The sequence below is a fragment of the Miniopterus natalensis genome, chromosome 6 (genome assembly GCF_054644295.1).
Source record: "Miniopterus natalensis isolate mMinNat1 chromosome 6, mMinNat1.hap1, whole genome shotgun sequence".
NCBI classification, from domain to species: Eukaryota; Metazoa; Chordata; class Mammalia; order Chiroptera; family Miniopteridae; genus Miniopterus; species Miniopterus natalensis.
In genome coordinates, this window is record NC_142086.1 from 67,479,736 (window position 1) to 67,497,078 (window position 17,343).

General features: G+C 39.0%; 1 protein-coding gene across 1 annotated transcript in view; it reads left to right on the top strand.

Annotated features, from left to right (window-relative positions):
• WDR49 (WD repeat domain 49) overlaps positions 1–17,343 on the top strand; it is a 109,379-nt gene that overhangs the window by 47,445 nt on the left and 44,591 nt on the right. The window contains 2 exon segments of the mRNA XM_087817821.1: positions 2,806–3,039; positions 16,661–16,825. Coding sequence (XP_087673947.1) covers positions 2,806–3,039; positions 16,661–16,825 — 399 coding nt within the window.

A 17,343-nucleotide genomic window follows, 5' to 3' on the forward strand; every position in this document is an offset into this window, starting at 1 on the left:
GAAAAATTCTCATAAATATCATTAGCTAGGACAAGTCCAAGAATATCTGAGATCTGCAATTAGGTGAATAACCATGTAGAAATAACCATGTAGCATGTTTTTTATGGGATTGCTATATTCTTGGACTTGTCCTAGCTAACCTTTTCATCAATAAGCTGGATAAGGACATGGTTATTAGGTGAACTACAACCTTCAAGAAATTAAAAAAATATTTATTGGACATCTGCTATGTCCCATGGGATGTGTGATTAAATTAGGGAGGATTTGTCAATATAACTGAATTATGATCCAAATTATATTGTCACACTGTAACTCTGAATCAAGACTAGGAAAAATGCTAGTCTTAGCTTAAAACATCAGATTTTTGAAGATAGGATGTTAGATATATTATTTGAATCTCTGTTCATCAAAATAAAATCTAGGGTTTTACTTGATTAGGACCTCAATGTAAGTGAAATGCATGATGGAGTAGCTTAATCAGCTAATGAAAGAATAGGCTGCTTTAGAGAACTCACAGTACCTGTAGCAGTGGTGAGAACCACCTGATATATTGGCTCAATTCTGAGCACATTGCTTAAAATAATCCTTGAGTATCCTAAGGTACTCATCTTGCAAATTGGTGAGTCAAGAAATAGTTTTAAATTTATAGTGCATTAATTAATGTCTACGTATATCATTTTAAATTATGATAACCAATAGGACTAAGAAATAACATGTCCAGATGGAGAGAAATGGGAAGATAAAGGGAGAAAAGGAGTGTTAAGTAACCCCTTTTCTTTCAGAGGAGAGAGTCATTAGATATGTGAGTAATATATGCTATATATACACAGACACACAGACACAGACACACACACACACAGACACACAGACACTCCCATTCACACCCATGGCCATTATTTGGTGTCATGGAGAAAATCAGACCCAAAAAGAGATAAAAGAAGGCTGTCTCTGAGGAGTGTGACTTGGGGTCGAGAGGCATTGGCTGGGAAAATAGTCCTGCAGATTTTATACCACGGTCAGATTCTACCATGGTTTTTAAAAGTAAACAACGTATGGATGACCATTCTTCCCTGGAGAGAAATGAAAACAAAGATGAAGTGAGAGAATTGAAGGGCTTCCATGGTGGAGTAGATCTAAAAACCGATTACATGAAGGTTGAAGGAGCTGGGATAATTTAACCTAGACAAAAAGCACAAGAGGAGTCAGAAGAGATTTATGAAGAGATTTATGAGGGCAGGATAGAATCAAGACCTAGAAGAGAATGTCTTTGGCTCAACATATTTAATAATTACTGTAAAAATTCCTATCTTGTGGATTTCCAGGGTCTGTATGGGAGATATGTGTGCCCATGTACCCCTAAAGTTACATGGAAAATTGTGTCCTTTTATAAGTATATGCATTTAGGGGGAGGGGACAGACTGTTATTGTCAACAGATTTGTTTTCAAAAGGAGTTTACAATTTAAAATAGGCTAAGAACTACAAGATTGCCTGCCTTATGGAGTAATAAACACTTATTTAAACAGAGACAATTTTTAATAGATAATTTTGAAGTAATTCTCCCATTGGATAAAATAGACTAGTTTATTTGAAAGAACCTTATCCAGTCTCAGGTTCTAATATTTACACAATGAAAAAATAATAAAATAAATGAAATAATAAAAGAGCAGTTGTTGAGCACATTCCATGCTGGTTGTCATGCTCAGTGCTTAACATGGGCTCTCACAGCATCAGATGACGGAGGGACTACATCAAATACTCAGACAAAGACACTTACTGGAGGTCACCCTATAGGAAGGGACAGAGCCAAGATTAGAACCCAAGAGGTCTGGCCCTAGAGCTTGTCTGCCCTTTGGATGGGTTTTCCATTGTCTTTGTTTTGACTCAGTTTCCCTCACTTGCATATGTTAATTCTGGACCAAGACTCATAATAGCAACATTTGCACCTGTACAGCTGCTTCCTGTGTCTTGTCTACCTGCATATTATCTCTGTGTCTTGATTGTGCTTGAGTAAGAGTCTAATATCTGTGGGTTGTTTGAACTTGATATCATTTAATACCAAGTCTTTAAAATATATATGGAGATGGAGGGAGAGAGGGTGAGAGAGAGAGACAGAGAGACAGAGCACTATTAGTTTCTATTGCTACTGTGACAAATCACCGCAAACTTGGCTTGAAACAATATAAAATTATTTTGTGTTCTGTAGGTTAGAATCCCAGCAAGGGTGTCACAGGGCTAAAACCAAGGTGTTAGCAGGGCTGTCCTTTCTGGAGGCTCTGGGGGAGAATGTTCCCTTGCCATCCCAGCTTCCTTGGCTCAAAGCCCCCTCCTCCAACTTCAAAACCAGCAACAGTAGGTCCGTCCTTTTTACATTCCATCACTCTGACCTCCCTTATGATTACATTGGACTCATCCAGGATAATTTCTCCATCTCAAAATCCTTGATTATCACATCTGTGAAACCCCCTTTTCTGTGTAAGATAACCTAGCCGCACATTCCAGGGATAAGACAGGGCCATCTCTGGGGATCATCAGTCTGCCTACCATAAGCACCTACTAAGTGCCAGGTACTTTTCCAGGGATTGAGACAAAACACAATCCCTTCCCTAGAGGAAATGATTACAATTGATGAAATATTTAGATAGATAAGGGAAAAACAATATGTGTTATGACAGAAGTGTGAACAATTATAGCACTTTGGAGGAAACAACTATCTGCCTGGGGTCAAGGGTGAAGCAGGAAAAAATCTGGCTGAAAATTAGAATTGTTCTTGACTTATTCATATGACTTTATCACTTTCCATTCAGGTCTTGAGACTCTGGGATATTCAGCACCAGCTATCTATCCAGAGGATAGCGTGTTCTTTCCCCAAAAGTCAGGACTTCAGATGCCTCTTCCACTTTGATGAAGCCCACGGTCGCCTTTTCATCTCATTTAATCACCAGCTAGCACTGTTGGCAATGGAAAGGGAAGTCAGCAAGAGGGTGAAAAGCCACAAGAACTCAGTCACATGTGTGCTTTACAATTCAGTCTTGAAGCAGGTAATAATGCTTTCCTGTCCCTCTCCCAACATGTCCCCATATCCAGAGGCTTTTTCCTTAATTCCATTTAAGGTCACTGAGGACAAATACAGAACAAGAAGCATGGGAAAGAAATGATTTAACAGGCATGTGCTTTTCTGCAATAATGTGTGTTCAGGTGGATTTGAAGATGATTTCATCTTCAGCCAGTGATCAGCGCAGCACTGACAGTTATAACACAGAGTTATAAGGAATGACAGTATTCCAGCTAAAACAAACACAACGTGTTACACTATTGAACTTGTCTTCGTTACCTGCTAGCTGGGGTCTCGATGGCAAATGCAAGTAAACCTGGTTGTAAAATTTTCTTTTATGAACACCATCTTCCTGTATCCCCATGGAAAGTTCTGAAATATGCATGAAATGTAATTAGCAGAGACCCATTTTGCCAGCATATTTTACACCAGTGGCTCACAGTGGCGGCCCGGAATGTATTCATAATAAAATGATTCAGTTAAATGTGGTGCCACTTGGTATGCAGCTGGAGTGTTGTTTGTCTCCCCACCACTTTAATGACGCTCTGCAGCCTTTGCTGATCGGAGCGCTACCTGCATGTCAATGAAGAAGCCGCCTCCCCCGTAGCAGGGATGCCACCCACCCAGACCACAGGACTTCTTGGAGCACCGGGAGGGCCAGCCTGGGGTATTAGCGAGGGAGTGGGCACCCTTCTGCTGCTTTGATCAGCTCAGGCCTGATTGTAATAGCACAGCAGATCTCCAGTATCCAACTTGGGGCCAATTAAACAATAACTCCCACCCATTCTTTACTTCCTCAGCAGAAGCTTCTGCAGTCACACAGACATGAGTGGTTCAGATTTTGCGCAAGGGGTGGAAAGCTCTTTGTTAGTAATGAGCAGTGTGTCATGTCACTACTTCAAGCATTCTGTTCTCTGGTTATTCTAGGAGATAAAAATTCCTCTAAGAAACGATCCATTTTGAATTCCATCTGTGGGAAATGTTCCCCAGTAAATGTTTTACTGAACCTTATGAAGGCAACCAGTTAATTCGGCTCCCTGGTGGCCACTGAGCGATGCATTTGCTTCCAGGAGAACATTATGCTAATTGAGATCTGCAAAGTTAAAAAGCTAGGTTTGCGGGTAGATGTTAAGATCCTATATTGCCTGGCCATAGATGAGCAATATTCCCTGAAGAATTCAGGAAATGGGACCCAAAGGAGTTCTGGAATTTTCTATTTGGGACATGAAGATAAAGCCAAGATAACACAAATATATGCAAGTTTTGGCAACAACAAAACATGCACATATGGTATATGCTGTAGGAAGAATCATTGTACAATCGAGTGTGCACACCTCTTTATTTTCGCTGCTAATAGCATAAATAATTAAAAGCATTAATATGTATATAAAGCACAGAGCTGTATGCCACATACATAAGTGCTTCCTAACTATTAGCTGCTAAGCTATAAAGAAACACTTTAACATTGTATTACATTTTTTAATTATGAAAATGTATTGGCAGTCAAGTAAAAGAAAACATTATCACCCACAGTCCCATCAACCAGTGATATTTATCACTTTAGAGTAATCAGACAAAGCAAATAAAATGGTTTTGAAGAAATACCAAGTCAGGATGGAAGGAAACTCAGGTCTGTAAAGGCAGGTCCAGGGTGTCTTCCTGGGGCTCATTGCTCAGTAGGCCCATAGGTGCTCATGACAGGACTGTGGGAAGGAAAACGGGAAACAGATACATTCCCAACACACACAGCAACGGTGGAGTTCAGTGTAATGAAGCAGAGGTAAGAGCAAAGTGCTGTCTGTGGAAAGGGATCAGTTCTGCCTGGCGCTGGGGTGGGTTGCATTTCAGCAGAGCCCTGAAAGTTAAAGTGGGGGACCCTTAAGAGGAGAAGGAAGTAGTTCCAGGCAGAAGACACAACTTGAGCACCTGCAGAGAGGCTTGAGCACTCACGGTGCATTTACAGGGAGAGGGGTCATTCTGGGGTAGCCGCTCTGGGAGCACTTGGCAGATGTGGGAGTTGAAGCCAGATTGTGAGGATCATTCACTGAACATACCACAGTCTGGTCTTGGAAAAATTAGACGTAAACTTGGGGTTAAAACACTAATTCTCAGCATGATCCCAGACCCCTGAGGACTCGGATCCGTTCAGCAACTTGGCACTTTTCTGTGACTTTTCTGTATCTTCCTGACTTCTGGAAGATCAAAACTATTTTCATCATAATATTAATTTGTTATTTACTTTTTTCACTGTCATTGTCTCATCAGTGTATAGTGGAGTTTTCTAGAGGCTACGTGATGAGCTATGACATCATTGTTGTGATGTCCAAAAGAACGTGTGCTTTTGTATTCTTGTGTTTTAACAAATTCTCAATTTAAATTTCTAATGTGAATTACCTATCTGTCTATGTCTTCCATACAAATAAAAGCTATTGAATTCTTCAATAATCTTAAGGGACCCCCAAGATCAAACGTTTTGAGAACCTCTAGGTTAGAGAAATCAGAGTTCAAATGTTGAGCAGATTACTTAACATATCTAAGCTTCAGTTTACTAATTTTTTAAAATGTGTGTGTTTGTGGGGCATAAACATGATAATGGTAACAACATGTATCTCTTGAGCATTTCTTGGTAGGGCCTGCCTTTTGGGAGCAGATTCTTTTTCCCAAGTGGCCAGACCTAGCAAGTCTCCCCCAGGTCCCCCGTACCTCTCAGGTTGAATGTTAATGCTTTGTAACACCTCTTTTCAGCTTGTTAACTTCTTGGTATTCCTTAATCTTTATTTAATCATGTGTCATGTGAAAACAGAAGTTAGGAAAAGTTGGAAAGATGGAGGGGACCCTGAGTTGGGCTTTGTCCCTACCCTGCTTCTGTTCAGGAGCACCCCTTGAGGTAAGGAAGTTGTTTGCCCCATCCCTTCTCAGCCATTGCAGTCCCTGGTCATAAGTATTGTTCTAGGGCTCAACATTGGTGCTCTCAGCTCCCAAAGTCTCCAGGGACAGCCCCAGCCACACTTATCTCACCTCTCTCTGAGCACTGGTCACATGTATAGTGGTTGTTTTCTAGTTAAACACTCAACTCTCATTTTTCTCTCCTATGTTTTTGGTGTAAGGGAAAGATCCTTGTCTTCCACTTCTGTATTTTCCAACAACTCCTGACACTCTTCTGAGCACCAAATGGATGCTCAGTTGCTAGAGTTGGTCAATTATTTCCATTTCTCATTCCAAATTCAAAAGGAACCCATGCTTTTCTAGTCCACTGACACTAGCTCTTTGGTTATGTGGTTTTGTGCCTCTTTTGAAGACTTCCCATTTGTCTGAAATTAATGGAAAACTTTTCTCCTGTTGTCATTTCAGCATGTAACTGACATGTGAGTATTATTTAATTCTATTTGACTTCAGCGGGGACCTAACATATTCCCTGTATAAAAGCAACTTGGCACTTTTCTGTGACTTTTCTGTATCTTCCTGACTTCTGGTACCCTGACATCCCTAATCTAAGAAAGTGATGGTGAGCCATGCAAAGCCTCTTACAACCACACACTTTGTTATACCCTGCAAAGATTGCCCTCACAGCTAGTGGCAGGACAAGTTGGGACAGGGTGATGGAGTCCCTGGAATGCACAATTTTGAAAGAATCAAAGTAACTCAATATCCTGGAGTCAGTTCTAATAAACTGTGTTTGGACTGAGTTTTTAAATGAAGCTTTTCTTAAAATCTCATGAATTTTAGGAACCTTTAAAAATATATTTGTAGATATAAACAGGAACAGATAAAGTTTGGGAGTTATCACTATGGCTTTCATCCTAGTGGTGCAGGTTAATGTGTTTTTGTAAAACAGATAATGTTTCAGTTTGTTTTGCACCTAAGACACACTTGTTGTCAGGTTAGACATTTAGGTGTCATCAGAATTTGACAGACTATAATATTTACTACTTTTGTTATTGAAATAACTTTATTTTTTGTAAAACATTACATGCTTATTATAAGAAATTGGAACAATGCGGTAAAGCTCAAATAAGAAACTAAATATGATCATGTTCTAAATATCTCTCTGTGCATAGACTATTTTGCATAAATTTGGTTCTGTAACCTACTTTTTAATTCTATAATAGATTGAAATCTATTTCCCTGTACCTAAATGTAGATCTAGTTCATCATTTTTAAAAGGCAGCTCATATCCCACTGTAGGTATGTATCATCATTTACTGATCCATTTGCCTTGATGAGAATTTTGCTATTACAATTTTTTTTTGTACATAACTATATTCATGCTCATGACTTTATTTCTCTAGGGTAAAATCTTAGGAATGATTTTCTAGGTTAAAATATATGCATAATATATAATTTGATACACAAATTGCTTCCCATAATCTTATCATTTTATCCAATCTCTAAGAGTAAACATATTAATCACATACATGATTGCATAAACTTGTCAGACAATGCTGCCTGGCTGCCTCCAGCAGGACTCCTGAGATCCTCGGTGGGGTTTCATAAACCAGCACGGGATGTTGGCTTTGAAAATCTGAAGGCTAGACCTTCCTCATATTATCCGGAGTTGTACTCTTTCTTGAAGACCAACTCTCACACTACCACATCACTCATCAAAAATGACACTGGGGTGTAATGTTTTGGTACCAGTGCATCTCCTATCCTCTTTTCTATACACCATTATTTTGGGAAATTGAGATTTTTGAGAATCTAAACAATTCAGTTTGTAGTTCCCTTGGTAGTTACAAAATCTGAGAAAAGGTAGGCTGACACATTTAAGGGAAATTTATCTCCATCTTGCAAGACATTATACCTCTTTAGTGCTTGTATTTAGGGCAAAATCAATGAGTTTCTCTTTTGAACAGAACTGGATGAACACTAATGAAAACTCCCTCTTTGCCTACCTTATTGCTCTGAGTGACCTCCATTCTGTTAACATGACTTTTCTCCATTAGCTTGCTTAAGGCTTTCCTTGGTTTCATATTAATCCTGAGCTTATGAGGTCTAATCACTAGATTGAGAAATGGTAAGTCCCCTAGTTTTAAGGTTACACCAAAATACATACACACGTGCACATGCATACACACAAATTATTTAAATGTCATTAGCTTGGAAGGAATAACACATTTCAGTGTTACAAAACTCAAAAGAACAAAGGATACACTGAAAGTTTCCTCTTATCCCTATGTCTACCTACCCAGTTTCTTTCCCTGGAGGCATCCAGTTTTATGAGTTCCATGAGCCTCCTTCAAGGGCTTTTCTGTTCATACACAAATAAATATGTGTACTCACTTTTAAGTATATATATGTAATTGTTAATTTTTAAGAACACATTATTTTAAATGTTGTTTACACAAATGGCATCATATTATAGGCACAGAAACATTGCTCTGCACATTGATTTTTCACCCAATGATACAACTTAAAGGTCATTGTATCTCATTACCTAAAGAATATGCTTTCTTTTCTATAGCCCCATGTGACTCCATTATACAGATCTACCAACCTTTTTAATAATCAGTTCTTATAGGCATTTAGGTTAATTCTGATATTTTGCTATTACAAGTAATGTAGTGGTTTTTAAGCTTGAACACACAAATTTTAGCACAAGTGAGGAAATATCTGTGGGATAAATTCCTAGAACAGGTCAGAAACTATTTATGTCAGTAGCCTTGATAGATATTGTCACATGTTCTCAAAAAAAGCTGCATTAAATCTATCAGCAGGGTAAGAGAGGATCCTTTCCTCAGCCTGTCTCATCATCGCAGCCTCAGCTTCTCTAAGATCTTATTTTTTTAAAAGCACCCTTTTAGGTTCACAGCAAAATTGAGAAAGTGCAGAAATGTCCCAATCCCTCTGTCCCCCAACATGCACAGCCTCCCCCTTCTCCATGTTCTCCACCAGAGTGGTACATTTAGTACAACTGATGAACTGCTACTGATCCATCGATCCAAATGTAAGCACAGTTTATATTAGGGCTCACCCTTGGTGTGACACATTCTGTGAGTTTAGACAAATGAATAATAATATGTATCTACCATTATAGCATCATATAGAGTAATTTCACTGCCCTAAAAATCTTCTAGGCTCCACCTTGTCTTCCACCCTTCTTCCATAAACCCTGGCAATCACTGTCTACATAGTATTGCCTGCCTTAGAATGTCATACAGTTGGAATAATATCGTATTTTCATATTGGCTTCTGTCACTCAATAATATGTAGTTACATTTCCTCTATACATTTTAATGGCTTGAAAGCTCTATTTTTTAGCACTGAATAGTATTTCATTGTATGAATGTACCACAGTTTACTTACTTATTCGCCTACTGAAGGATGTCTTGGCTGCTTCTGAGCATGGCAATTATGAGTAAAAGCTGCTAAACATCTGTGTGCGGGCTTTTGTGTGGACATAAGTTTTCAACTCTTTGGGATAAATATCAAGGAACCTCATTGGTGAAGTGTACGGTAAGATTGCGTTTAGTTTTGTAAAATATTGCCCATTGCCTTCTAAAGTGGCCGTGCCATTTCAGTTTCCCCTCAGCAGTGAAGGAGTGTTCCCATTGCTCCACAGCCTCCTCAGCGCTTAGTGGTGTCACTGTTCCAGATTTATGTCATTCTAATGTGTAGTATCACGTTATTGTTTCACTGTGCATCTGTCTGATGACATATGAGGTGGAGCATCTTTTTATATGTTATTTGCCATTTGTTTATCTTCTTTGGTGATGTTTGTTAAGGTCTGGCCCAGTTTTGAAATAGGTTGTTTTCTCATTGTTGAATTTTAAGAGTTCTTTGTATATTTTGGATAACAGTACCTCAAGAATATGTCTTTAAAAAATATTTTTTTAGTCTGTGGCTCATCTTTTCATTCTCTTGACAGTCTGTGTTGCAGAGCAGAGATTTTAAATGTAATGAAATCCAGTTTATAAATTATTTCATTCATGGATTAAACTATCTATGTGGACAATTATAGATATTGGTGTTTTAACTAAAAAGTCATTGCAAAACCAAAGTTATTTAAATTTTCTCCTATATTATCTTCTTTGAGTTTTATAGGTTTTTTGTTTTTGTTTTGTTTGAAGCATAGGTTTGTGATCCATTCTGAATCAGATTTCCTGAAGGCTATATGGTCTGTATCTAGATTCATTTTATTACATGTGGAGGCCCAGTAGTTCCAGCACCATTTGCTGAAAAGACTATCTTTCCTCCATCAAATTGCCTTTGCTTCTTTGTCAAAGATCAGTTCATTATATTTATGTGGGTCTATTTTTGGTCTCTCTATTCTGTTCCAGTGATCTATTGTCTGTTCTTTTGCTGATACCACAGTGTCTTGATTATTGCAACTTTGTAGTAAGTTATGAAGTTGGGCAGTGCCAGTCTTCTGATTTTGTTCTTCTTCTGCAATATTGTGTTGGCTCATCTGGGTCTTTGGCTTCTTTATATACAACCCATTATTTTAATTTCTGGTCTGAGAATTCCAACATCCCTGACATGTCTGAGTCTGATGTTTGCTCTGTATCATCAAACTATGTTTCCTGCCATTTAGTATGCTTTGTTTTGTTTTGTTTTTCTTAGTTGGATATGATATACTGAGCAAAAGCAACTTCTGTAAATAGGCCTTTAGGGATGTGGTGGTGAGGTGTGGGAAGAGGTGAAGTCTTCTAGAGTCCTATGATTAGATCTCGGTCCTTCAGTGAGCAGGTGCCTCTGGACTGTGACCTTCACATATGCTTCTTAGTTGTCCCCTCATCCCCCTCAATTGTCTCTTCCTCCCTGTTGGGTAGAACAGGAAGGTGAGAGGCAGCTAGAATTTGTTGTTTCCCTTCCCCAGGTCAGTTAGCCTCTGATAAAACCCTAGCAGGTTAGGGTCTGGTTAAACAGTTTCTCCTGAGGGCAGAACTTGTTAAGATGAATGGAGTATTCTGACATATTTCAAAATAGTTTTCTTTCTCTTGCCCCTGCCAGGAACATGAGGGGATTTTTCTTCAATATTTACAACAAGAACCTGGTCGATATCCTCAAAATAAAACTTATAAAATTGTGGGGTTCCCCCATGACTGGCTCCCCCTGGAAGTTTTAACTCTCAGACTTGTCCACTTTGAGCTTGCAGCAATTTGTCAGCTGCAGTTCCCATTTTCCTGTCTTGGCACTGCTGCCTGAGAGTTTCAGTTCATGAGTTTTGCTGTGGTAAGTTGGGACCTTATTTATTTGCCTATTGGTCTTTCTGATGTTGGGGGCAGTGATTTGCCCTGTGACCTCATTTTTTATATTGATCTAAGAAAAGTTGTTGGTTTTTCCGTTTGTTCAGTTTTTTACTTATTGTTAGGATGAAGTGAGAAATTCCAAGCATGGGAGTCCAATGCAGTCTCAGCTATTTTTTGAAGTAGTTTTTTCTTAGAGAGGTGGTGGGATTTTAGTCAGAGTACCTAGTACTTTACAGTGAGCAAGTGATTTAATTTATCTAAGCAACAGGTTTTGTTTTTTTTTAACCTAGAAGATGAGGATTTTAATATCTCCCTTGAGGTGTTCTGTAAAGGATTAAAAGGTATTCTATGGAAAGACACACAGAACAGAGCAAGAATAAAAGGTAAATAATTATTAGTTAAAACAGGACAAATGATATTTTTCTGGCTTTGTCCCCTGGTTTCTGTGGGTGCTTGGTGACCTTGGGAGTGTTTGGAATACCTCTATAATGACTTCAGGTGGTCACAGCCCATGGCCCTTCCCCTCATACTGCCTAAGTCTTGCGAGCCTGTTGCCAGTCCTTGAACAAGCTAAGGACACTTCACCTCAGGGCCTTTGCACTGCTGTTTCCTGTGCCTGGAACTTTCTTCAGCCCGGTATCTGCATGGCTCCTCCTTAACCTCAGTCATGCCTTTCCTCAAATGAGTCCTCAGAGAAGCCTTCTCAGAGCCCCCAATTTGGCACCAACTCCCAACGATCTCTACCTACTTCTCAGTTACGTTGTTTCCATAATGCTTCCCATTTTATATATATATACATACACATATATATTTGTGTGTGTATATATATTTGTTTAATTTTTTCTAATCTGGTTGCATCTCTCCCCCACTAGACAGAAGGGCAGAAATTTTTCACTGCATCTCCAATGCCTAGACCCTGTGCCTTGAGTATTATAGGTATTCCATACATTTAAGGAATAAATTTGAAAGAGAAAATTATACATTAATCTACGAAGAGGTTATATATATATACACACATACACATATAATGACAAGAGTATATCAGCAGTCAAATTTAATTTTATGGCAATGTGCATTAAGGAGCAGGCTTCACGCAAACAGTGTGCTGAAAATCAAGGACTATGTCACAACATAGAACCAGTATTAACCAGAACCTACTGTCGCTAGGACAATGTCAGAATACACGAGTAAGGAAGCAGGTGAAAGACCTGCAGAGGTTAGTGATGGGCAATGACTACCTTCACGTGCTTGAATCCTCTGTCCAGTGCTCTGAGATAGGATCATTCTTCTCGCTACTTACTGAGCTGTAGCTTCAGAGATCTGGTGCAAAATAGATCTTTATATTATGGGACTTTAAACAGCACTGACTTAAAAAAATTATAAAACAGCAATTAACTCTAATGTCCTGATCCCTTGGTAGCCGGCGACATCCGCTGCTGTGATTTTTGATTCCTCCCCTTGCTTAGACCTAGAACTTAGGATGTAAATGAAAGACAGCTAAAATGCCGATGTTGTCGGAATAGCAAGAAGACAATTAGGGGACATGGATACAGTGTCACATCTCTTAGTATTGTCTGATTGGCTGTGACAGCCTCAGATGAGAGAGATAAAAAGACCCATGCATTCCTAAATAGTTATTAACTCAGGTACAGAAGGTGGAGTGTGCTCCCGTCGGAACAACCAGTGGCCCCTGCGGCCCAACGCACCGCAGCGTAGTTATAGAAACAGGCCCAGTTCTGCTCTGCGAGCCACCAGGGCCCTGCCCTCAAGGGCTGGTGTCTCCTGATCAGCAGCAGCCAGAAACGAAGTGAAAACTTAAAGGCCTTGATGTCATGGAAATGCGGCTTATGAATGTGATGCCAGTACTTCACCCTGGGCCTTACACCAACCCAAATGGCTTGCTAACCATAAAGCCCCCCCTCTGCAGTCAGACCGCGCCCTTCATCTGCTGAGTGATGCTAAGTGTACTCCTCTCTCCCAGAACTTTGAAAGTCTTTTCACCTGCTTTGTTCCTCTTGTATTCTGACATTGTCATGGTGACAGTAGGCTCTGGCTAATGCTGGCTGTATGTGGTGACATAGTCTGTCCTTGTTTTTCAGCACACTGTTTGCTTGAAGCTGCTCCTTAAGGCAGATTGCCATAAAATTAAATTTGACTGACTATCTACTGTTGTCATTATTGATTCATATTTCATGAAAAATTGTTAAATGAGCACAGAAAGGTGCTGAGAACTGATTAGTATGTTGGAGTTCAGGCGGGTGGGCGCGAGAGTGCGAAGCAGGGACTTAATTAATTCCTGATTGAATGGCTGCATTAGATGGAAGTGGTGGGCTGGCGATTGCATGCTTTGTGATGTGGCTGGAGCCAGTCTTGAACAAGTGAGCAAGTCTTTTCTTGGAATATAACCTTATTTTGTTTTGATCTTTTAATTTCTGTCAGGGAATACCCATTTTTTTAGGACTGAACTGTTAAGCATGTAATAGGTGCTCAATAATTGCTTTTCGAATAGAAATCGTGAAATGCTTCATAATCTTCAACTTTTTCTTGAAAGAGCACTGTCAAACTTTTCTCATGCTTAGAAAATTATATGTTTTCATGGTTTCCTCTTTAATGAATACAATCCAGATTTCTAAGCAATTAGACTATGAGAAAAAGTCACAGGTAGGGTATAATATGAAATCTTAATGCACATCTACAAACGTGGTTTCTAAAATCATAATTGCCTATATTCCCTGTCATGGCTGGAAGAAAGCAAGATATTAAATATTTTTGTTAAATTGATTTGGATATAAAAAGTGATATGAGCCCACATAACAGGTCAGATGAATAAAGCTTAAATGCAATAATAACACTAGCTAATTTTTATGGCTTATTGATCGTATGCCATGCACTGTGTTTTATAAATGTTAGCTTATCCCTGTCTCTTAAAAACAGTTTGAGGTAGTTACTATGACTCTCTCTAATTTATAGGTGAGGAAACGAGAGCTTAGAGAGGCGGGGGAATGAGCCAAGGTCAGACAACTGACATTCAAACTCAGGCACCCTGGCTCCAGGCCCAGTGCCCTTCACCACCACGCATATTGCACAAACCAAAGCAAATGGAAACAGTCAGTTACATGGAATGGTCATTAAAGTGTTAGGTCACACTGTTTCAAAGAGCCAGGTCATTTGTCCCAGAAATTACACTATCTTTTAACAATGGTAATTAAAGTTACATCATTTGAGAAATTATTTGATTCAGAGTTGTAATTTCAGGAAAAAAGTCTGTGAGAAATTGTGTACTTATGATCATTTCTTTGCTGAGACATATGTTGCTAAATGGTGGCCCTTTGTCCCAGTTCCTCTTCTCCATTTTACCTCCAGAGATACCTTTGGTGAGCATCTCTTACCTGGACTATTGCAGCAGGCTCCAGTTTGTTCTCTACGCTATCGCCAAAAGTACCTTCACAAATCAACCCACAAAAAATGCTATAAGACTTCCTCCTTATTAAGAACAATGGGATTGTTCTTCATTTTAATTTACGTCATACACCCTACTGACAATCCAACAAAAGCTATAGACCCTTTCTGTGTAAAAAGGGCTCTATATACTTTACTCATTAATCTCTGGCATAACTTGTTAGGGGTTTCAGACATCCACCACCAGCTTGCGTCCTCACCTGACATTCCCCCGTTTATCCCATCATCTGCACCCTGGTTCCATTACATTTCTTACTGTTTCTCATGCTTGGAATATTCTCCAGTCCTCTCTTCTAAGCATGCTCTCCACTATCAGGAATACCATGTTGGAATAGAGGAAGCCTTATGATGTGTTTGTCATGGGCAGTCCATGATTCAAACCTCATTCTGTAAGCCTGGGAATGGTACTTAGCTAATTGGAATCTTGCTTTCATCACTCACAGATGAGGGTGGTAACATTATTTATTTTACAGAGTTTTTATAAAGATCAAATGAGATAGTGAATGCAAAGGGCTTGGCACTCAATACATACCTATTCCTGTCTTCAATCCTGATTGACCCTCCTCACTTTTTGTTCCCCAACACTTACCCCGTGAGTGGATTTTTGGATTTCCTTTCTGTGCCCACACAGCACCCAGTTGATACCTCTCAGCGGGTAGCATTATTTGACATTTTCCGTTTCTTGTCTGTCTCACCATCCAGACAAGTAGTTCTTAACCCAGGCTGCACACTTAAGTAACCTGGGAAGCTCTTTAAAAAATGCCCCTCCTTGCTCCAATTAAATCGGAGCCTCTGGCCTGGTACGCAGCCACGGTTTTATAAAGTTCCCCAGGTGTGTTCACAGTCAAGCCTAGAAGAGAGCAGGGCTTCACTGGTGAAGCCGCTGCCGTCTTGGAGCTGGGTGCAGAGTGGATGTTCAGTGTGTGCCCTACAACAAATGAATGAAGGCCTATCCAGGCCGTCTGAATATGCACTTGATAAACTTTAACCCATTTAATTATGAAAATGTGACACTCAAATTTCATATTTTTAGTAAATTTACATTTATACAATGGTAATCAACACATAAGCAGGTCAAGACATGCTTTAAGTTTTCTCAAAGTAGATATTGCTTCAGAAAACTTCTTATGTACACATTTGTATGGTTAGTGGTTTTGTTTTTTTTTCATTCTTTGGGTCCTAAAGTCCTGTTGGTGAGATGATTTTAACCTATAAATCTCTTAAAGGGCGCTTAAATGCCTAGAGCTGAAATCAGCAGTCTAGCTGCCACTATAAGATTTCTCACTGTTGAACTACTATATATCATTCTATCCCTACTAGCATTTATTTTGCTGCCTTTCTCTTGGAGTGTATATGCAGATTTATATTTAACCTTCCTGTGTTCTTTCTTTTTAGTGACCCATCAATAATAGTGTTTAGCTGTAAGAATATACACAGGACCTTGAGAAAGGAGGAAGAAAGGACTAATGGCATTAAAAGCAATAGCTCTAGCAATTTGTCGAAATTAACTTTTCCTTATAATGGCTGCTAGTGCTTTCTTTTCTGAGTGCTAAATGGAAATTGATATATAACAAAATGTGTCTTTTCCTATAGTAAATAGTTTCAGATCACCACAACTAATACAATCAGCTTTCTCATTTAAATGCAAAAGATCTGTAAGTTTATTTTCAGTAGGATTCGATTTCAGGGTGGCCTCTAGACACTAAGCTGAATGGTGGGAAGGGAAGTAGATTCCTATCTTTTCTCATAAAGAGAATCATGACTTTATTACCTCAGTTCTGGCCTAGAAATTAAAATGTTATCAGCTCAACAAAAAAAACAAAATACATTACAAAAATGTCTCTAACTGTTGGCAGATCCTAGTAGGGAAAATGTACAGGTTAGATATTTTTAACTGAAATAAAAAATGGTGGATTCTGGGACTATATTTAATTTCTTTACAATGTTCTTTTCTCTTAGGTAATCAGCTCTGATGTGGGGTCAACTGTTTGCTTCTGGATGATAGACACTGGGCAGAAAATCAAACAATTTACTGGTTGCCATGGAAATGCAGAAATCAGCACTATGGCCCTTGATGCAAATGAGATGCGGCTTTTGACTGGCAGCACAGATGGAACTATTAAGGTGGCAACACAGTGATGCTTTTCTATCTAGACATGAGGGGGCTAGGATACTGGGAGAGGAGACACAGCTTTGACAATATTTATTTGTGTCTTTTGGCTCTGCAAGAAGAGAGATGAGACAAAATAAGTAGAGCTAAATAACCCAAACCATCTAATAACAAAGCTGTTAAGAAAATAAAACTCTGTGGAAAAATGAATAGATGATTTTTCTGAATAAATTATTTAGAATAAAAGCACAACTTGGCTTACTTATTTCAGAAAGCTTTTTCCAGTACTCTGGATAGAGGACTACTTTGGGGAATAAGAGGCCTGAATAATTTTCATGTGTTTCGGGTAATATCTCTAGTTTTCTTTTTCTCGACTTATAAAATGAGAAATCAGGGCAAGTTGGTAAACTTTTCAAAATGGCATAAGTGCAAGTTTGTCAGAAAATTAATATTTGAAAATCAACCCATTTTGTAATTTGCATTTTTATGTAAAGGTGAGATGGTAAAGAAAGAAGGAAGAACAATCATCATC